Genomic DNA, 22,340 nt, shown 5'->3' on the forward strand with positions numbered 1-22,340 from the left:
AAAAATTGAACAACAATATTAATAATAGCTCGTAACGTATCTTACACGTTTATATTATTTAATCGCGTTTGTCGAGAAGTAAAAAGTTTCGTCGTGTGTGTGCGTGCAATGCGAGAGATCGAATCGAAATTAAAATTTCCACAATATATTGCGCTATATTATTCGATATACCATGCAGTTCGATATAATTGCATTTCGTTCAAGGATAAGTCAAATCTTCTCGCCAATGTGCAATCTATCGATGAACGATCGTAATAGAGGAGAGATAAAATTTATATCGAATTACGTAACACGAGTTGCTCCGTCGATAACGCGATTGCTATCTTTGAAATTGTCTGCTGCCCGCCTACCAAATATTCTTACAATTCGAAAAATTAAAGGGAAAAGGAAAAAAATTATTGAAATTATTTAATCGTATTTTCAATACATACTTCAATACACTCGCTCTCGACCTTGAATCGCTTTGTCCCACCGAAGAAAGAATAAAACCAATCAACTATATATTTATACCTTGCTGAATGCATCCAATGGCGGGTCCCTGTTCGCGATGATTTACACCGCACAAAGAAAGGTCGTGTCGCAAACTGTCGAGCTTAATAGACCGTATTAAAGCACAAATGGCAGCACGTATTCCGTTTCTTTGCCCTCTGGTTGCTTCGTTACCACAACTTATCATCGAGATATATTATTTTCATTCGTCTTTCCTTTATGTTTCAATGATTTTCATCTCACGAATCAAAGTTCACGTGTCGTCTACGTGCTTTCGAATCCGCTCCGCCAACCACCGCCAATGGAATTTCACCGGGATATACGGATATTTTCATACGGAGAATTATCGAAATTCGATAATTCGTTCGTTCGTGACTGTGTATTCAATGCGGTTTGAAATGCTTGCTTCGTCCGAACTCGAGCCACCTTTTTTTCCTAACGACCTTCATCTTCTCCCTTTTCCCTCTCCGAACTGTTAATTAGAATTCAACGATACCCATCCTCTCGTTCAGACGTTCGCATCGAGAAAGTTGCGAAACTTTCGATTCTGAATGCTAAAAGATGCTAAAAAGTGTTTCTAAAGAATTCTAGGTAGTTGTATTCAAGAAGAGGACTCTAAAAGAAACTCCTTATTAATTCTTCGACCATCCAATTCGACTGAACGCACAATTTCCTCTCCTTGAAGGTAACCAAACAAGCGACTTTCTTCGAGTCGCGTATCCCAATATTCGACGATTTCCAAACGTTCATTAAAAGCATTTCACGGCCGATTCGAGAAGGGGAGGAGGGAGGGGAGGCTAACTAACGAACTGGCGCGACACTGGATGACGAAGGAGAGTAGAAGGAAGGCGGGGAGGGTGGGTTGTAAAAATGTGCGCGAAACGAAGAAGAGTGCGCGTCGAAGACGACGTTGGAGGCGAAGGAGGGTGAAAGGTTTAACGGCGCTTGGTGGCGCGCCAAAAAAGATTTAAAAGGGAGGAAGACGGCGGCGCCCGTTTAAAATGGCGAAATTGGCACCGGCTCACGTGGCTCGGCCGCGAATTCGAGAATAGGATCGATTCAACGTTCAATCATTGCAACAAGCGCATCTGGAGAAAAAATCGCGTATCCCCAACTCGATCGATCTCCTGACTCGTCTCTCCGCTTCGTCCATTAGTCACCGGGCCGGGATCGTTCCCTTAAAAGGGATCGATCTAATCGTCGTGCCCCGCTTATCTTTGCCTTCGCGTTCGTCGTGTTTGCATTACGAGCGATTTTCCCCCGGGACTCGTCCCTTTTGCTCCGTGCTTCGGAGGAGTCCGTCCACTGCCGCCGATTCGAATACGCTGTCGAAGTATATTTGAAGTTGGGGCTACTTGCGGATCCAGACAGAGTTGTTTCGAAATAAGAAATGAAAAGATACGAAACTCTTCGTTCCATTCATTTGTTATCGCGAATAATTTTTTTGTTTCTTAATTAAATTAAATGTCGTTGTCCAAAATGAAGAGAAAATATATTTAGATTACGAATGCAATTCGAGTTATTTGAAATAAGAAATGAAAAGATACTTGCAAAGCAAAATTGTGTTCATTCCATTCATTTATTATCGCAAAAAATTTTTTTTCTTAATTAAATTAAATATTGTTGTCCAAAATGAAGGGAAAATATATTTAGACTACTCGCGGATGCAATTCGAATTATTTCGAATAAGAAATGAAAAGATACAAAGCTTTGTTCGTTAGATTTCCATTCATTTGTTATCGCGAATAATTTTTTTGTTTCTTAATTAAATTAAATGTCGTCCAAAATGAAGGGAAAATATATTTGGACTATTTGCGGATGCAGAGTATTATTTCAAATTATTTCGAATTATTTCGAATAAGAAATGAAAAGATACTTGCAAAGCAGAATTGTGTTCATTCCATTCATTTGTTATCGCGAATAATTTTTTTGTTTCTTAATTAAATTAAATGTCGTTGTCCAAAATGAAGAGAAAATATATTTAGACTATTCGCGGATGCAGATCGAGTTATTTCGAATAAGAAATGAAAAAAAACTTGCAAAGCAAAATTGTATTCATTCTGTTCATTCTGTTCATTTGTTATCGCGAATAATTTTTTTTTCTTAATTAAATTAAATGTCGTTGTCCAAAATGAAGAGAAAATATATTTGGACTATTCGCGGGTGCAGATCGAGTTATTTCGAATAAGAAATGAAAAGATACTTGCAAAGCAAAAGTGTGTTCGTTCGATTCATTTGTTATCGCGAATAATTTTTTTTTTTTCTTAAATAAACGAAATATCGTTGTCCAAAATGGGAAAGAAAAATATCGCAACGACACGATATTGGAACACTAAAATTGAACTTTGTAAAAGAATACGAATATCTTTTCGATCGATCGTTAAATTCGATCGCAAAGCTTTTCGGGTAACCTCGAAAACGATAAATGAGAATTTGCAGCTTCTTGTCATCGATAGCTCGTCTTTTATCCTACGATCCTGCCCATCGATTCGAACAGCTTCAATTGCATTAGTCAGGGGACGGGTTAGGGGCAGGAACTGTCATCATCTGTAAACGTGATCGCACAAAATTTGGGTACTAATGTCCAACACGTAAATGTTAAAGATAACGTTGCCTGCACCGGATCGATGTAATCCTGTTTCTTGTTTCTGTATTCGGATCGGTGATTCGTCGACGGACTATTAACGAGGGCAACGGGTGAAAGGGGTGGAACAAATCTTACGGAATTGAGAATTCGTGGTAAATTTTCATTGAAGAAATGACTTAGGAAAGAAATGCACTCGTGTTGACGTGACCCCACGGTATTATTAGATAAACCGTATCTGCTATATTAACTATGGAAAGTAAGGATCTATATCACTTACAATTACACGTGCAAATGCAAAATGACCGATTTAAAACGTTCGTCGTATCGTGTATTTGAAACGTGTGTGCATGAATATCTCATCAATATCTCCGGAGGAAAAAAATTTGGACAAATTAAAATATGGTTTCTTCTGGGTTATTCTGTTTTAGGTGCAAACGTGAGATCACCCGGGAAAACCTCCCCAGCGGGGATGATTGGAAGCAGAGAGGGGACAGGAATTGGTAGAACGATGAAAGAATACGAAGATCAATTGGAGGCTCTTAAAAAGGAGAATTTCAACCTTAAATTACGGATCTACTTTCTCGAGGAGCGAATGGGGATTACATCGGCTGATGAAAATGCGATAAAGAAGAATATTGAATTGAAGGTTTCTCATAGAATCCAAAATTTGCCTTCTTTAAATGTCCAATTACCAAATCAAAGCGCCAATCATCTCTTTTGTTTCGTTGTCAGGTGGAAATTGAGTCGTTGAGGAAAGAGTTGGTTGAGAAACAGGAACTTCTCAGCCAGGCAGCGAAAGCGTTTGAATTAATCGAGGAACAGAAAGAAGTTTCCTCCCGGAACCAAGCTCAGTACCAACAATCGCTTGAAAACGAACGGGAAAAAATCAGAAAACTCGAGAAGGGTATATATGCCATATTATAATATCTTCTTATAAAACTTTATTTTATCGCGGTTAAATTTCTAAATGGAATTTCTACTTTGTTCCGACTTTTAGAATTAGCTGAATATCAAGAAAAAATGGTTGATGCGTCTATCTATTACAAGGAAGCTTTCGGAATTACGCCGGAAAAGGCGTTGGAGAACGAGGAGAAATTGCATCAAATGGAGGAGCTCGTTGCATCTCTAGAAGCTGAGGTAAAACGATCATTAAAAAAAAAAAAAAAAAAAAAAANTCTTTCTTGAGAATATATCTCTTCGAAAAAAAAGTCGAATTCTTCGATCCAAGATTTTATACAATATCTTGCCAAAGTAATAAACACATAAATTTTCGATCGTTCTATTTACAATATAATTTTCTCTTTTATCTGCGCTGCCATTTCGACGCTATCTTCATTACACTTCCTTCACCGCGAAAGAATAACTCGATAAGCGAGTTATCGTTTAAAAGAAAAGAAAAAAAGGGGGGGAAAAAATTAATCAGTATATTTTTGTTCGTTCACAAATGCGCATCTTCTTCAACTCTATTGTTCCACGAAATACATACTGGCGTAATATTATGAAATTATTATTGAATTATTAATTGGCGTGCGATGATGAACGTAGGTGAAACAGGTGACGAGCAGTTTGGATGAGGAACGCGTCTGGGCGCAAGAACTCGAGAGCGAACGGGATGAATTCAGGGAACGTTTAGAGGCTGAGACGCGTTTGAAAGAGAATTTGGACGCGGAGAGGCTGGAAGACATTGGGGCGCTACGGTTGAGAGTAAAAGAACTGGAGGAACATCTGTTGAAAAGGGACACTGTCGTGCAGCAGTGCAAAAACGAGCTGCTCGAGAAAGAAAGAGTCATTAAGGAAAAAAATTTACAGCTGGAAGAGAGGTGTCGGCTGTACGAAGAGTTGAACGCCGTTTCAGAGAAAAGGAAGAAGCAAGTCGATCAGTTAAGGGTTTCTATAAAAACCAGGGACGATGCCCTCACCGACTTGAACAACAAACATCGCGCCCTCCTCTCTCAAGTAACGTATCGAATTATCTATCCATTTGTTTAATTTATGATATTTGCATATTAATTCTATCTAAATATCCATCTGTTTTTTTAATGAAAAAAAAAAGAAAGAAAAATATCTTTTATGATTACATTACATTTTATGATTACATTACAGTTCGAGAATGGATATGCGAAGAGATCATCACCCCCTAATAGTCCGTCGACTGTGAATCCAAACGAAGATCCCTTGCAAACGAGAATGGGACAAAAGGTAACTATGCAAGGAATGACGAAGAGGGTAAACACTTGTCTCGATTGGGAACCGAATCGAGAAAGGTCAACGAGAATGAAGTCGCCGGTGCATGGTTTAAGCGGAGAGATCAAAGACGTGAGAGATTTAATCAAGGTTCGTCGCAGAAACTTTCCTCTTCTTTTGTGTTCCTTGCCCACAATTTATACGTACAACGACTCTCGAAAAACCTGTCTAAAACCTGTCTAATCCATATCTCATTTTGAAATGATCTCTCTCTCTCTCTCTCTGATTCAGGAAATAGAAGATAAAGAAAGTGAATTGAAACGCCAAGAGGAAACGAGAAAGCAGTTGGTATTGAAATTATGCAATATGCAGAAGCACGTTGAAACAACCGATTACAAATTGAAGAAACTAGAGGGTGAACACGAGAAAGCGATCAAGACTATTCAAGGTTTTATGGAGAGGCAGCAGCAATTGGAAAACACGAAGCTAAGGAAGGAACAGAAAATCATGGAGTTGGAAATCGAATTGAACAGGCTGCGAGAGTGCGAGAGCTTGAAAGCCTCGAGGGATGGTCACAATCAATTCGTACGAAGAGACTTCAGCACCGACATGACAGATGATCCAGAGCGTGATCCCAGCACTCAGGTCGACATCATGATTTTTCGACTCTGCATGCTTGTCTCTACGTTTCTGAAGAATCATATGGTGTTCAAAATTTGTTCCCTAGGCTTGAAACTCAGTTTCGAGATCGTCTCGAAATTTTTCATTTCCCTCGTCGGCATTTAATTAAATTGAATCGAATTCAATTTTTCATTTTTCATTTAAATAGTCAATGGGATGCTGTATGAACCGTTCGCAAATGTAGAGACAACGTTTGGATTTTGCAAAACACATTCCGCTTCTAACGAGGAACACGGAATAGTGAAAAACGGAATGGCTTAGAATTATCGATCATTTCTCTTTCTTTCAGAGATACTGAATTCACCTAACATCTTCTACTTCTCCTTTTCTGCTTTATCGCCATCATCACTCTCACTGCATGACACTTATCGCTTTGGGGCACTGTTCATTACTTTTCGATATCCTTACCGATGCGACCACAAGTAGTTCTTCTGCGCTAATCAACATGTACGCATAAAAGATTTGAACATACATGATCAAGGATTATTCGATTCGAGTTGTAGTAATTTTTTTTAAAGAACCTTTTTTTTTTTCTTTTTTAAAAAAAAAAAAAAAAAAACTCATCAAACACGAGTTTCGACACGAGTTCAATTCCTCCATTGACGATGTTTCTTCTCTCTATTTGTCTCTCTCTCTCTCTCTTTTTTTTTTTTTATACTTGTGTTGTTCTATTTAATTTATATTTTATTTTATTTATTTTATTTCGTATTTAATACAAGTTACAGAATTTTTTTCTTTACTTTTTTGTAACTTTTCTTAGGAAGTAATTGAGTTTTTTTTTTGTGCATATATTTTTTTTGCACGAAGTTGTAGTGTTAACGCATGGCATGTAAGAAAGTAAAACGATGCCTTTAATTTGTGTATTGCTGCATCGAGATTTTATTTTACACGATTATGTAATTTCGAAGAACGATTTTTTAATTTCAATCGCGTAGTTTGAACAAATTTTTGTACAATTTTTTTTTTTTATAATCGCTCTGACAATTACTCCACGGTATTACGTTACGTTATTTTATCTCTATTTATACACAACAACACGCCTCTCGAACTTTAACAAGCTAATTGCAACATAATCAATCTACGTTTCTCATATGTGAACAACAAGGAATATCGAAGATCGTTTAAAATTTAAAAATTAAGTTGTCAAAACTTTCGACAAAATAAATTGAATACTCGTTTCACGTTTATGAATATTGTCTAATTGCCTAATTTTAGTTGAATTTAAACAAAGTGTACATTAACAAAAATGAGTATAAATTATATTGGAAATATCGTTTACAAATTATTTTCATATTTTCAACAAAGATTTTTTAACAGTTTTACGTATAGTTTCGAAAGAATCGGTATTTCCTCGATTTTCGAAATCTCTCATCCATGGACCAATCTATATATATATACTTTTAATTAATTGGCCCAAGGATTTCAACGGAGTTTCAAAATCCAAATTTATCATCCTATTCCCTACACTTTTTTGTCGTGGAATATATCACTGCTTAGATATTTATAATTATCGTAATTTTTTATCGCGAAAAAGGACAACGATATTTATTTCGAGCCGGGGAGATATTACATCGAACACACCATACATCGACTCTTTCGTTTAATCTTCGCGGGGCAGGGCCAAAAGAAATCGAACGATCGAATCAAAGGCAAGAATTGGCAAACGACTTCTCAAGTCCCTCCTCAACTACCCTCTAAAGGCAATCACCTCTAAAAGTGACGAGCCTAATTCAGAGATCTCTCGGAGAGTTAACTCGCCTTCATTATTCGAGTCAATTAAATCAACATACTTGACCTCGTTCCCCTTCGGGCATCCCAACTTTCTTCGCTCGAATCAGAAATGAGAAAATTACATCTCAAACGAAGCTACCCGTTTAAACTGCTCCTTAAGAGGCAGCTTAGCTCAATTCCAAACCTCTTTCACCGATAATTCGCATCCTACACGCGAGTTACACCCGTCGAGGCAACCGCGAATTACGCGAAACGAAACGAACTGTTCATCAGCGGGTCGGATACCGTCGGTTTATCGAGCGATTTTCGTGGAACAACGTGCGTCCCGGTTGATGCGGCCGCTAGCTTCGAGATACCAAACCGAAGACGTGCCTTTCATCTAATAATAGAGACAGTCCGCTCGCGAAGTCTGCGCGATTCGCTCCAAGCCTCGCAGTCCTCGCACGAAAATTCGTCTCGAAACCGTTTTCCAAACCACCGTGGTTACATCCACGACGAACGACGATTACAAACGCACGACGATTTACACAGTTTGTACAACAAACGCGTTTAACGATCGACGAAATAGTCTCGGTCGAGGAGACTCGGAGACGAGATTATTGTTATTATTATTATTATTATTATTATTGTCCTTTCTCTCTTTCACATTTTTACGATTAGAGAAAGAGAGAGAGATCACACGTACGATAAGATACAACAGAGTAAAACGGAAAAAAATTGAAACGAGTGTGACTCTTTTTTTCCTCTCGAAGCTTGAAACGAATTCGAAAGAGTGTAACTTTTTTCTCTCTCTCTTTCTCTCTCTCTCTCGTCTAAACGAAGAAGAACAAGAAGAAGAAGAAGAAGAAGAAGAAGAAAAAGAAGAAGAGGAAAACGACTCTCGATTGAGATTGAATAGAGAAACGTTGTTAGTTTATGCGTATTTGTTTATTTATATATTTTTTTTTTTGACGAGAGATATAAATAACGGAGATAAAGAAGAAGAATTTCGACGATTTCTCGCGATTTGAAATTGATCGAAAGATAATAAGGGAAATCGAGCCGAGAAGAAAACGCCGTTCTCGTGCGTCATTTTTCCGTCACAGATATTCCGCCAGTGCTAGAAATAATCGTAGCATTTGCGTCGAGTATTATCTATCAAGGATTAATTCAACGTAATTAAATCGAACGGAAATCGAAATAAAAACAAAAAAATACGATAAAAATGTTCTCCTGTTTGTGCGCCTCGATGAGAATGGAGGTAGGTAGACGTAACAAGTGATGTCTTCCTGGAAAAATTCATCGTAAAAATCAAATTTGAGATTTTTTTTTCTTCTTTTTTTGCTTTGTTGAATTAAAATTATTAGAAAGAATCGATGATTATTATTATTAATTTGATTTCGCTTGTAACGCAATGATATCAAGATTCAGACTTTTAATCTTTTTTTAACACCGGAAGTTGAGTATTTAAACTTCTTCCTCGCCGATATGGGATAAGCTTCGAGTAATCATTGATTTCGTAAAACTGTTAAATTAAATTAAACAAAGTCTTTCGCTTTAAAAATTTTCATTTCGTAGAAAGTATCAATTATCGCTTAAAAGCTTTAGCTATGCTCTTCTCACGTAGAGTATCAATTTAAAACACCATTTCAAGCATACAATTAATTCACCATTAACATTTCCTCGTTTCTCTATCCTCCTTTTCTTCGTCTCCAATTTTTCTCTTCCTTTCGTACGATCATCTTCGCAACATGCTATCGCTAATTTTCAATTTCACAATTCTTCGAAAGTAGTATCTAAAGAATTGTCAAAAATATATCAACCAGTCAGAAGAAAGTAAAAGTTACAAATTAGAATTATTTTTTTCTTTATTTTAGGAGCCAGATATTGTTACCCTTGTCTCGCCGCGCAGTTGGTCAAGGAAACCGAAAATCTAAATACCCTTATAATATAATCACGAATACAAATTAAACAAAATTGAAAAAAAAAAAAAAAGGAAAAAAAAAATTACATCTCTACACGATGTTAAATTAGCGTGTGTAAAATGTTGTTCCACCTTTCCCGTCCATGGGGTTCCGATAATGGGGTTCGTCCACGAAATACACGAAATACTCTTTTCCCTCTCTTAAATAATTCGCACGATTTCGATCCAAATTGATCGCACGCAAACTTTTGTACTATTACACCATATCTGTAATCGCAGTTGTTCTTGCAAATAAAGCTTATCGATCGTTCCAACCGATTTGTTTCCGAGTTTTATTGACGAGAACTATACTTTATATGTGCAGCAACGATTCGATGAAATGGAAGCCAAAATAAACGACCTACGAGACCAAATAGATGCCATCAAGGCTGAGAAGAGTCGTTTGGAGAAGGAGAACGAAGTCGAATCGGAGGTAATTTCCTATTAATTGCCACTTCTCCTTTGTGAAAATTTCTGCTTCGATATTGCTATTGTATCCTCGTTACCTACAACTGTTAAGAGATGTTCACGTCGTCCAAAGAGAAGAAGAGATGCTAAACAGGATCGATGTTTCCAATATTTTAATTAATTAATTAACCGAAGAAATTGGATAGATATTTCAATGTAGGATAGATTTCGATTATTTTAACGTGCGAAAGTAAAAGAAAATATCAAGAGAGAAAGTAGATTATCCATATTTCTCTGTACTTTTTTTTTTTCCATTCTAGAAACACGTATCTATTATTTTTCAGTGGAATTAGCATTGCTTTCATTTCTTCTACGAATTCTTAAATATTTCGCACAGTATTCGAGATCTGTGATAAAATAAATCAAATAAATTCTATTCGTTCGGAATTCTAAATAAAATTATTACATAGATAAATGCTGTAATATTGTAAAATTGAGATCAACGCTGAAACGTAACGTACCGACAATGCTCCTCCTGAAAATAAATTGCCACGCATAAAATAATTTTCTTAGGTTAAATCACACCAACACACCGTTTCGCAACTTTCGATATCTGAAAGCATTGCTGAATATTATCCTGATATCGGATAAAAAAAAATGTTCTTTCACGATCGTACGATCAACGAACTCGAACGTACTCGAAATTCAATAGCGCAATGTATACTTTTTCTAACCGTGAAAAAAAATTTCGAAATTAAAATTTATCTCTGGTAGGAACTGAAAGGACAACTTCAGGACAGAGAGAGGAAGATAGAGACGCTAGAGATGGAGAAGCGGACGATAATGGAGCAGCTGGAGGGCAAAGTGAACGAGTTGGAGAAATTGAAGGGTGAACTAGCGAAAAACGATGCGGAGGATTCGACGAAACGGGAGGATTTTATCCGGGAGCTTAAGCAACGCGAGGCGGAGATCGTGGAGAAGAACGAAAAGATCGAGCAACTGTCGAAGGAATTGCAAGTGAAGACGCAGAATCTGCAGAAGCTCGTGAACACGGAGCTGTGGAGCAAGAACAAGGAGATCGCCAAGCTTCACAATCACATGACCGCCTCTCACTGTCACGAAAGGAGCCGAAACAAGTCGGACGTGACGCAAGAAAGCGCCACGGCGCAGCTCTCCACTCTGATCAAGGAGCTGAACGACATTGGTATTAAGGTAACGTTTACCAATGAGGTGGTCCAACTGAACTACGTGGACGGGAACGAGTCCATAGACGTAAAAACTATGACAGACTATGTACAGAAGCTGGTAGCCCAGAAAAATGAGCTCGAGAAGGAAGTAGATTACCTAAAATGGTTGAAACTAGTTTCGAAACCAGATTTCGCGACGGAGATCGATGGATACAGCGATAATAAAACGGAAAGGGTCAAGAAGTATTGCGAATTGATGCGCACGCATCTTAAAGACTTGGTCAAGTTCATGAAGGAGATGCTTAAGAACGGGGATTACGCGGACACGATCGGTAACGAGCGGAGGAAGATCGTGTTCGACGTTTTGATGAACTCGAAAATATTGTCCGACGATTTTGTGAACGCCCTCGAGGGGATTTCGAGCAACGACGTAAACGCGTTCAACCCGGGCGACACGAATCAGAGGTCGATGGACAATAATCCGGTGAAGAAGAGTCGATCCGAGAATTTGATCAGCGCCAAGACCCAAACATCCACTCAGTCCGACTCGGAAGCGTTCTCGGAACCCGACAGAACCGTATCGATGGCTAGGATCGGATTGCAGGAGACTCAACAAAAGTCCTTGAACAGATCTAGATTTTCCAAATATACCAAGACTTTCACCGACTCTGAGGATTCGTTGGAATACGTGCCTTATTATAAATCTTATCAGAACGACTTGAACGATTCCGAGGCTAATCATCAGATACAAGAGCTCAAGGAAACGAACGCTTTATTGTACACGGAGTTGAGCGCTCTTAGAAGCGAGCTGAACACCAAGATTTCCTTCGATTGCGTAAGTATTAGAATTATTCGCTCGAAACGGCCGAATATTTCTTTAAATAAGAGATTTCTAATAAATTTCTTTTCGCGTTTATATATATATATATATATATATCTATAGTTATTCGACGAGAAAATATCGCCGTTGATAATTAAGTTGGAAAAATCGCAAAAGTATTGCGAGAAATTGCAATCGGCGTTGGAAAGAAGAATACACGAAGTGCACGCATTGAAAAAGGAAAATAAACAGAACAGCACCCGTAAAGCGCAATTGGAAAAGAAACTGGTCGACTTGGAGAATATGGCAACAGAAATGAATAAACAGAAGGCCGAGTTGATGCATTACAAAGAGAATTCCGAAAGAAAGTCGACGGAGATGTTGATAACCCTTAACAGAGAAAATGATACGGTTAGGATTTTATTATTATATCTATGATTTCGATTTATTAATTTCGAAGGGTCAATCATTTTCATTTCGTTTTTGAATAATTTGTAGCTGAGATCGCGAATCAAAAAATTGGAGGATGAAAACGAGTCCGCGAAGGCGAACATATCAACGTTAACGAAGGAATTAGATCATTTAACACTTTCGCACAGTCAAATCCTCGTAGAGAATACAAAATTAACGAACGATAAGTTACGTTTGGAACAAGAGATAAGAAAAACGGAAAACAGATGTGATATGACTGTCCGTTCCATGCATGATAAATTCAACAAAGAAGTAAGCGGAACACTCGAGAGATTTATGCGCCGTATAATTTAATTGTAATTTATAATAGGATTTTACAACAACTCGCGTCTTTTTACAGATATCGGATCTGAATCAAATCAACGAGTCGCAAAGGACAAGATTACAAGAACTGGAAGTCACTAACAAAGAATTGAGAAGGCACGTTGCAGTTTGCGAAGGGAGCGACTCGGCTCCGAGTTCTAGCGGCGTTTCTTCAATACCTGCAGAGTCTATGTTGAAACAGACTTGTGAAGATATCATGCAGGATTATCAAGCATATAACGTTAGTTAAATTATTCCATATTCCATATTTATTCTTCCCAATAATTCATTTCAATAATGTATTTATGATAAAATTTAAATTTAAATAATTTTTTTTTTTTTTTTCAATTTATTTCAGAATTCGCAATACTGGTTATCCATAAATTATTCAACGATCGGTGGTCGAAGTAAATCAAGCTGTTCGCCAGATTTGGGGATCGAAAGTGATGCGGCAATCACAACTACCAGACCATTGAAGGATACTTTGAAAATTACCGAATCAATGACTAATCTTTTAAGCGACGAAGATAACAGCAATGGTAACAGGCCAGCTCGAGAGGTGGATAGCGAAAGTCCTTTGCCGATAGAAGGTAACTTCGACGCGATCAAATCATCATTAAAAATATTGATTAACTTTATAAAATTTAATTTCTATTTCTATTCTTTTTTTTTTTTTTTTTTTTATAATTTATTTTAAAATTAAAATTATCCGCAAACTTATCTCATTATTACTTATTATAAGATTTCGAATAAATATAAATATTTCTATTACGTGTTTTTATAAATAAAAATCTATTTTATCAGGTCTCGATGAAGTAGAAGCTTTGAAGCAAGAAAATGAAGCGTTGAAAAGAAGATTAATGAAAACGAGGAGGACATTGGAGGATACTTTCCAACATCTTTCCGCGTCGAATAAAAATAAAAAAAATGTCGAGAAGGCGATTACGAAACAGTTGCAAATTACTAAAAATATATTAAAGAAAACGAGGACGTACGAAGAACCTCTGGACAATTAAAAAAAAAAAGAAAAAAAAAACCGAAAAAATGTCTTGTACAGAGAAAACTATATATACAATCGCTGTTCGTAATTGATTTTTAACGTTAATGATTTCTATCGTTCATTTTTTATAATCATGTTTTTATCATATTTTTGTCTTTCACATATTTTTCGATTCATTTTAAATCTCGAACAATCGTCAACGAACGAATAGTATTTTTACAAATTAACGAACGACAGCGACACTTGTTGTATTTTATAAAAAAAAAAAAAAAACTGTTAAAAAGTATTTTCGTACATACGTGAAATTTTACACGATAAAAAAGAATGATTAAGAACTAATGTAAAGACGAAAAAAAGAAAAAGGAAAACTTCGTGAAAAAACGAAGATGTATATGTAATACTTGTACATAATTGTGTACGTGTGTTCAAGTTCTTTTGTAGATTGTTTCTTCTCTCTAAAGGTTGCTAAAACCTTGTTATCGAATCGAAAACTGTCCATTTTATCGTATTCTCGACGTTAAAAAATTCGCGCGCATGTACATATTAAACACCAAGAATATCATTACATCTATCAGCATCTGTACATAGTCTTCGCAAATAAAGTGCCATTGATATTTGAAGAAAAAAAAAAAAAAAAAATAAATGACAGATTTAAAAAATTTATTTCCTACTTTCAATTCCTAATTTATCTTATTTAATTACTTCACTTTGTATTCAATGCTGTATTCCTTGATTCAATAAAAACTTTTATTAAAATAGCAAATTTTAATAAGTGAAAAAAAAAAAAAAAAGTGATAAAAGTGAAAGAATGAATAAATTGAATGTTTGTGAAATAAATATAACTAAAAATAATATAATTAAAAATAAATAAATGAAATACGTGAAAACTTAATATGACATACGGATAAAAATGAAAAATTCGAAACAATATACAGCACAATGTAGATTACGATAGAATTTTTATTATCACTCGATGACTAGATAATAATATAAAGATCCGTAGTAACTCGTGTCGATGAAGTTATGAACTGCGCTAGTCATTGCGAATCTTTTTCTCATCTTTGCGAAACTCGGTGAGGAGGAGCGTGTGTTCGGTTTTCGTAACTGTACAACATTCAGTTCTCTTACCCGTCGAAATATATCATACTTTTTTTTTTTTTTTTTTTACTCAATTTCCAATTTCAATTCATTGAATTTTCGCGGGTAAAATAAACAGGGACGACGTATATACAATTCTACAATGATATATTATTTTTTACCGGTCTTTGTCAGATGATACGTGCTATGTTTCAAGTACCTATATTCCTCAAATAATACGAGGCACGGAGAATTTTCAAGAAATAAATTTAAAAATTTATGAATCTTTTTATACAACAAGACACGATGTTGTAAATTTTGAACAAACACGAGTTAAAATTTTTTCTTCTTCGTTACAAAAAACAACAAACGTTATGCCTCATATTACTATACATGCGAATGAAATTAGCCATCAGTCGGAGACCATAATCGATCAATTGAATCTGTTACTTTTGATTATCGATTATCTATAAATCTAGGCATATTTTCTCGAATATTTATATTCACGTACATATGTACATATAACAATTTGTACATAATCGCGTATATGCATTGAGACGAGGGTACAATTGACATCGTTATGACTTTGATTATTTAAAATTATTAACGCTATACAGACAGAGAAGTAATGATATCGTTCGTAATAAACGAGGAATAGTAATCAATAGTATATCGTTCGTCAAATCGTTCGTCAAATCTTTCGTACATATATTACGTATTTCGTTTATTAAGAAAAAAAAAAAAAAAAACGTTATCAATCCATTTTTTATAGATCGATAAAATTGTTTTAAATAAATTTACAACCCTATCTGTAAAAGTGTTAATCGCATAAATGAACGTTCGTTCAAATGGAATCGATTGATCGAAATGTCTCGCGACAGTGCCTTTCCAATGCTGTGAATCGATAAAAAGTGACGCAGAACACGTCAAAGGTGTAATCTACTGACGCTCGGTTTCACCGACGATAAACAAACACGCAAAGTAAACTTTGATTCGGTACACCATCCATCCAATGGCGCCATGTTTGTTTGACGATTTCGTTTACGTTGGCGGAATCGAATAGCGATCATCTAATAAGTCGCGAAAAAAGGACTTACTTTCGAGCGACAATTGTGGATGTTGACATACGTGACGTTGACGAGCTACAAAATATCTTCGATACACTCGATGATTGTAAACTACATGATTGTTTTTTACTGTACGATACACCGACCGTTGTTCCAACGTGGAGAAACATTTTCTCACATTTCGAAGTTCCACTAGTCACCGATCGGAAGTAATCTTTTCGCAATAAATTACGACACAATTAATGATTCACATCTGGATGTCACTTACGATTGAAAATCACGCTTCGTGAATCGACTTTTTGTAAAATATTCGGAAATAGAAACGACGATATTCGATTTTACGCGGATCGTTCTCGCATCGCATCTTCACTCGTCCGCTTCTTAAAGTCGACTGAGCTATTCGCGGCAAAGTAGAATGATTCTGATTGGTCGCGAAGCTAGCCAACTCTGTAGCACTAAATTCATATATATACAAGGTGCAACATTCAATATTCAATTATGGGAAAATGTAAATCGTGACCAATCAAAATTCACCTTTCATTCCACGTTTCTTTAACCCAACTTTTGCGATTCGATGTTACGTTACAGCTAATAAAAAATATGGAACAACTTCGTTAATCTTTTACTTATGAGAAAATCGATCTATCGAGTGTTGATGCGATAAATTCATTAGTGCTTCAGGGTTAACTTTTATTTTGAATTTTATTCGCGGACGGCGTCGCTCCTGTAGAGATCGCTGTACGCCAATCCTTTCCTTTTTTTCCCCTGCTTTTTTCCATTCCTCTTCTATATTCCTTGCTCTCTTATTATAATACGATAAAATCTAATCTGAACTATTTACAATAAATGACACCTGAAACTTCTAGCATCACGTAAGCGCGATATACCATAGAAACGTGTTCCGTCTTGATGATGTCTTTCGGTGAAACGATGCCTTTCGCGAAATATACGGTTTGTATACAGATTCTATCTCGTTCAGAAAAGAAAATATTTCGTAAAACAAATATCGATCTTTCATGGAATACTGTTGAATCAGAAATATATATACATATATATATATATGATTTTGAACGATCAAATATATATATACATATATATTTGATTTGATCGACGAATCTCAATCTCGTTGATCAACGAATTAACCGAAGAAACAATTTGAATTACGAACAACCGTAATCTTGCGAATCGCATCGATTCGAGCAAACGTTCGGTATCGCGACACGTCTAACCTACCTTCTAGTTTTTCTTTATTCGACGATTAAACTCCAGTAGTACCGGGAAACGAGGAACTTGTACATAAATATATTTAGATTAATCGTACCTATCGAATTAGCGCTATCGTATTTGCGCTGTAAAGTAACGTTATACGATAGCGACACATGGCATCATTCCGATGATGGGAAACCCGCCGGGACGGTGCAGAATACGGTGTGGAATGACTTCTTTGTTCGAGACGGTTCTCGATCGGTCAGTCTTGATCGAGTTCCACCTCTAGATGGATCTACTTGGCGATACACCGAGAAACATCGAGATCCTCCCGAGGTCGAGGCTCGAGAATCTAACTCGTGCTGGATCGACGAAAGTGGACAGGTTGATCCGAAGTGGAAGGCTCGAAGTTTTCGGGATAAGCCTTGCCTCGTGGAAAAGGGCCGTCAAGTGAACGCCTTGCGTCGATCCGTTCTTACGAACGGTGCTTGGCAACGCGTCAGTTTGCCGGGTTATGTGGCGTAGTGGGAATGGTGGTGAGCGTGTGGAGGTGGTGGTTCGCCGAGCCATGAATCGGGCGAGGGTGGAAAGTCCGGGTAACCACCTCCACCGCCACCTCCGCCGCCTCCACCGCCTCCGCTCGATTCGTTGCTCAAATCCGACGCCGGCCCTGGTACCATCCCACCCGCGCCTCCTGTGAACATTCATCGTTCAATCCATCCGTACCCTATTTTTTAATACCATCCTTTAATCGTGACACGATTATCTTGAACGAAACAATGGAGAAAAATGTCGTCGCGCCTTACCAAGAGTGGTGTAGACCGAGAGGCCAGCATCCGGTGGATACGGAAATTGAGGTGGTAAGGACGGTGATCTGGACGTTGAGAGATAAGGGGGGGTCGTTGCGCCTAAATAACCACGTGGAGGGCCCCCTCCTGCCCCATTTCCGCCCCCACCTGGACTCGCACCTTCGCCATCTAATCCCATGTTCACCACTGTCCCGTAACTGTCGTTACTCAAATCTAAACATATACGAATATCATCGCTCGTCGCTGTAATTATCTCGTCGCTGTAACGAATGAAACTTATGATATACTCGATAACAGGTGTGGGGCGTTATCTTGACGCTGTTCGTATAAATATAGAAGAATAAAATATTTTTCTAGAAAATTTCATATTTGAAATATAATGAAAGCAAAGTGCAAATAAAGGAAAAATAAGTTGGTTATATTTCGACCAGGCGAAAGGGAAGGAACTCGGTAATGAACCCGTTTAAAATTTAAACAATAGGTGAAGTTTATACGACTTTACGGCGCGCATGGTTAACGGTCGGTATAAATTCCAGGATAGTCCGCAATCTTCCTGAAATCTCGGACACGGCGAACTAGCAGTTAGCCTCCACGAACTTCTGAATAATTGACGAGATCGTCTTCCCCTCCGCTAAACGCTCCGATACACGAAAGCTTAGATGTAACCAACATTAAAGCGAAAGCAACAGAGGCAGAGAATGATTTTTTTAAAGCTTTCTGGTATTCTACTTTCGCGCTTTTTATATTTGAATGGGAAAGTCGATTTTTTTTCTCGCGATATTTTGAAATTTATGAATTAGTTAAACGACCCAGAAAAATATATATATATATTATTTAGACAATTTATATTATCTATTTTTAACTTGTATCTTTTTAATTTATTTTTTCATTCTCCGTTTTAAATAATACAATTTTTTGCGATGATACCATTACTTTTAATATTTTCTCGTTACAGGAATCGAAGGGAATGCTCGTGCATACAAAGGGGAAGGTATTACGCATTTCGTAATATTGGAGATACAAATGAAGCTATTTTTAATAATGCAGCGCGATTTTTCGATTACCATCATGAAACCACCAAAGATTTTATCTTGTGTAGAAATATATGTTTTGAATATACGTTTAAAAATAAGCAAAATTAATATTGTCTTCAATATAATCAGAACAACCAATAAGTAATTAAATATAAGTAATTAAATATAAGTTATAAAGATGATACGTGTACTTACCATGGTGACCAAAAGTGGAATCTAAATCGACCTTGAGTTCATCCTTTTCAAGAAGCTTATCGTGCCTAGGTGAATGTCCACCAGCCCCTGTTCCTTTCATACTTCGAAAATATTGAGACCATCTTGTTCTACCGGCATCCTTTTTCAGTCTCTTCTCTTTTGCTCTCCTGCAACAGGAGGGAAGAAATTTCTCCATGATGAATTCCTCTATTGACACTCTATGAAAAAAAATCTTTCTCGGTAAGTAAATTGAACATTTTTGCAATTCAATCCTTTATACTTGATGCTGACGATTTTTAAAGATTATTGATCTATTATTGAATTTTATAAAAATATATATTATCTTTGTATTATTTTCTAAGAAATTTTATTATGGGGGAAAATTAAAGGGAGAAGTTACTTGAGAATCTCATAGAAAAATTGCAAGAAATATTGTAATAAATCGCTTTAACAAAATCCAAAGTGTGCGTATCTAAAGTATGTATAGATTTTTAAAATTTGTATCAATAATGAAAAAAAAAAAAAAAAATCTTGATTGATAACTTTGTATCGATATTGTCAAAGTGCAGTGTTTTTTTACGTGAAGCACATAGGATTATGGCATACAAGTATAGAATTGATAAAGTAATTTTTTTTTCAATTGGTAATATTGTACATAACGATGTATAAAAATTATGATGTCAATAGAGATAACGAAAAGATGAATAGCGGAAGCCTTAGATTAGAATGACAACTAACAATCCACGATATATTTGTCACGCTATGAACAATACTGTTATTCTTTATAAGAAATTATATAAATAGAACAATTTTACGTGATTTGACGCGCAATTTAATATCCTTTATTTTTTTTTTCACTCTCATCTTAATATTCTTTACCTCTTGCTTCTTCTAATGTACCAATTACTGTATAAACATATTCTTAAATCAATAGAGTTAACAATTTCGATATTTTTACGAAATATCATCTTAACGTGTATGAAAATCATAGATTTATATTATCTTGCCTATCTATATTTATTTTTGCAACGGCTTTCGAAAACATGATAAAATAGGCGTCTCGCGTTACACATCCAATACCAATATCGATATTTCGTTCGTTCAAAGATATTTGACGTAATATTTTTACGATATACCTATTTTGAAACCAGACTTGAACGACGCGCATGTCTAGCCCTGTGTCCTGAGAAAGTTGTTCTCGCACATGTCTCGCTGGTTTAGGGCTGGTATTGTACGCTAATTTCAAGGTCTCCAACTGTTTCGCCGTGATCGTTGTCCTTGGCCTTTTATTCGGTTGATCGCCATCTATGCTTCCTCCGTCTGCCAATTCTGCGATTCAAACGTTACGAAACGAGAGTCGTTTTTCGCGTGAAATTATAGGAAAAAAAAAAAAAAAAAAANAAAAAAAAAAAAAAAAGAAAGGAAAACGCGAAAATGTCACCTTTTGCCTTGGCCTGCTCGTAGTCAGGTTTACAAACGAGCTTTCTATCCTCCATCAGATAGAACTCGTCTCCGGTGTCCAACTGTCGAGAGCAAAGGGCGCATGAGAAGCAAGTTAGATGATAGATCAACTCTTGCGCCCTACGCACGACTTGAGACGGTGCCAATCCTTGGCCGCAGCCCGCGCATTTCGTCCCAAAACGCCTGCCATACCAACAACATACAACATTTTCACATTACGTTCGTGTATTAATGAGAACGATACGTGGTTGGATCGAGCTTTTGATCTCGCAACATCGCCAGATTAATTGAGAATCCTTTTTTCTTTTTTCTTTTCTTTCTTTTTTTTTTTTTTTCTTTTCTTCCAACGTCCGTTACGATAAATAAACCTTTATCAAACTCCGGCAACTTCTTCTTTTCAACGTCTCGAACTTTTCAACTCTCCTCTGGAAATTCGTGGATCAGAAGAAAAGTGGAATACCATCGTGAAGGGTGGTACAGGAAGGAAGGGGAGGAGAGCAAGTTCCTTCGATTCGGCTCACAGGAGAAGAAAAATGGCGTCTCGTCCTAGGGAAGGTGTGGGTAGATGAGAAAAGGCACGCTTTTCTGACACAATCGATATACCCAGCCTCTCTGAATATACATACACAGTTTGATCCAACTTTTTTTTTTCTTATTTTTCCACTACTTCGCATACCCCCTTCTCCATTACTCTCTAGAGAGAATAATACAGACTCTCGGATTTTCCAACTGCAATTTTTGCAAGTAATACGTAACGGTTGATAAGTGTTTTATATATATATATATATTATTTTTCTTTTTTGCTATCTTTTTGCTGTTTAGATAAAATTGCACATATAACTTGTCATAATATTACGTAACAAATACGTGTTCACACGCTTACAATGTTTAATAAAAAAAAAAGTATTAAGTAAACGAAATGCTTGTTATAAAGAAGTGATATTGAAAAGTAGTTTCCGGTCTTCCGAGAAAATATCCAAGGAATGGATATGATTCGATACGAGATCGTTGAAAAATTTCGATTCAACGCGCGTGTTGAAAGAAAAAAAAAAAAAAAAAGCGCGAAATAATTGATCAAAGATGAATGAGAAATGACGAATAAAAATAATTATTGGTACTTACTTGAAGAAGTCATCCTTGCAGAAAACGTGACCGTTCCTTGCAAAACATTTATCGGTCAATCTTGCGCCGCAATCCCTGCACGTGAGACACCTCGCATGCCAACACCTCTCGAGAACCCTCAGAACATATTTGTCTAAAATCGCTTCTTGACAGCCTCCGCATTTTGGTATCGAAGCTGTAACATTCGATGCAATCCTCGTTGTATTTCAAAAAAAAAAAAAAAAAAAAAAAGAATTGCAAAACGAAAAACGTTCAAAATATCCTAAGAAAGAAACCTAACTTCTCATATCAATTACGTCTCTTTCAACAATTCGAAACGACAAAATATCGATCGAATGCGCTAGAAACGACTACTTAACGACAATGGGGAGGGATCAATCAACAACTACACAGTTTCATTATAAACACCTGAACCCTGATCTTCCCAACCGATTCTATCACAACCCCTAAATCACTCCGAATATTCCTTTTGTTCGTTCGAGTCAACGGTTGTTCCCCGATTTACTTACGTCTTCTTAAAACCCATTTCCGATCCCCTTAACGACGAAACATCGACGATAATTGAA

The 22,340-nt window shown here is 36.6% G+C and overlaps 2 protein-coding genes across 9 annotated transcripts in view; one reads left to right on the forward strand and one right to left on the reverse strand.

Annotated features, from left to right (window-relative positions):
- Positions 1-14,446, forward strand: part of LOC122713126 (centrosomin) — a 29,074-nt gene extending 14,628 nt beyond the window's left edge. For all 3 annotated transcript variants that reach the window (XM_043933289.1, XM_043933288.1, XM_043933290.1), the window contains 13 exons: positions 3,505-3,722; positions 3,809-3,980; positions 4,074-4,213; positions 4,622-5,032; positions 5,180-5,410; positions 5,552-5,905; positions 9,940-10,047; positions 10,797-12,044; positions 12,153-12,440; positions 12,528-12,752; positions 12,841-13,044; positions 13,162-13,393; positions 13,608-14,446. In XM_043933289.1, the coding sequence (XP_043789224.1) occupies positions 3,505-3,722; positions 3,809-3,980; positions 4,074-4,213; positions 4,622-5,032; positions 5,180-5,410; positions 5,552-5,905; positions 9,940-10,047; positions 10,797-12,044; positions 12,153-12,440; positions 12,528-12,752; positions 12,841-13,044; positions 13,162-13,393; positions 13,608-13,819 (4,043 nt within the window). In that variant the 3' untranslated portion in view covers positions 13,820-14,446. The remainder of the gene's footprint in view (positions 1-3,504; positions 3,723-3,808; positions 3,981-4,073; positions 4,214-4,621; positions 5,033-5,179; positions 5,411-5,551; positions 5,906-9,939; positions 10,048-10,796; positions 12,045-12,152; positions 12,441-12,527; positions 12,753-12,840; positions 13,045-13,161; positions 13,394-13,607) is intronic.
- A 260-nt stretch (positions 14,447-14,706) lies between these two features.
- The window catches only part of LOC122713128 (LIM/homeobox protein Lhx3), a 37,857-nt gene continuing 30,223 nt past the window's right edge, over positions 14,707-22,340 (reverse strand). For 3 of the 6 annotated variants that reach the window (XM_043933296.1, XM_043933292.1, XM_043933295.1), the window contains 6 exons: positions 21,775-21,949; positions 20,633-20,835; positions 20,328-20,520; positions 19,192-19,358; positions 17,960-18,175; positions 14,707-17,847 (listed from right to left, as the gene is read on the reverse strand). In XM_043933296.1, coding sequence (XP_043789231.1) covers positions 17,666-17,847; positions 17,960-18,175; positions 19,192-19,358; positions 20,328-20,520; positions 20,633-20,835; positions 21,775-21,949 — 1,136 coding nt within the window. In that variant the 3' untranslated portion in view covers positions 14,707-17,665. Of the gene's footprint in view, positions 17,881-17,959; positions 18,176-19,191; positions 19,359-20,327; positions 20,521-20,632; positions 20,845-21,774; positions 21,950-22,340 lie in introns of all 6 variants that reach the window. The other 3 variants (XM_043933293.1, XM_043933291.1, XM_043933297.1) reach the window with 2 other exon arrangements.

This window comes from Apis laboriosa, unplaced genomic scaffold (assembly GCF_014066325.1).
Source record: "Apis laboriosa isolate Shangri-la unplaced genomic scaffold, ASM1406632v1 scaffold22_cov146, whole genome shotgun sequence".
Taxonomy (NCBI): domain Eukaryota; kingdom Metazoa; phylum Arthropoda; class Insecta; order Hymenoptera; family Apidae; genus Apis; species Apis laboriosa.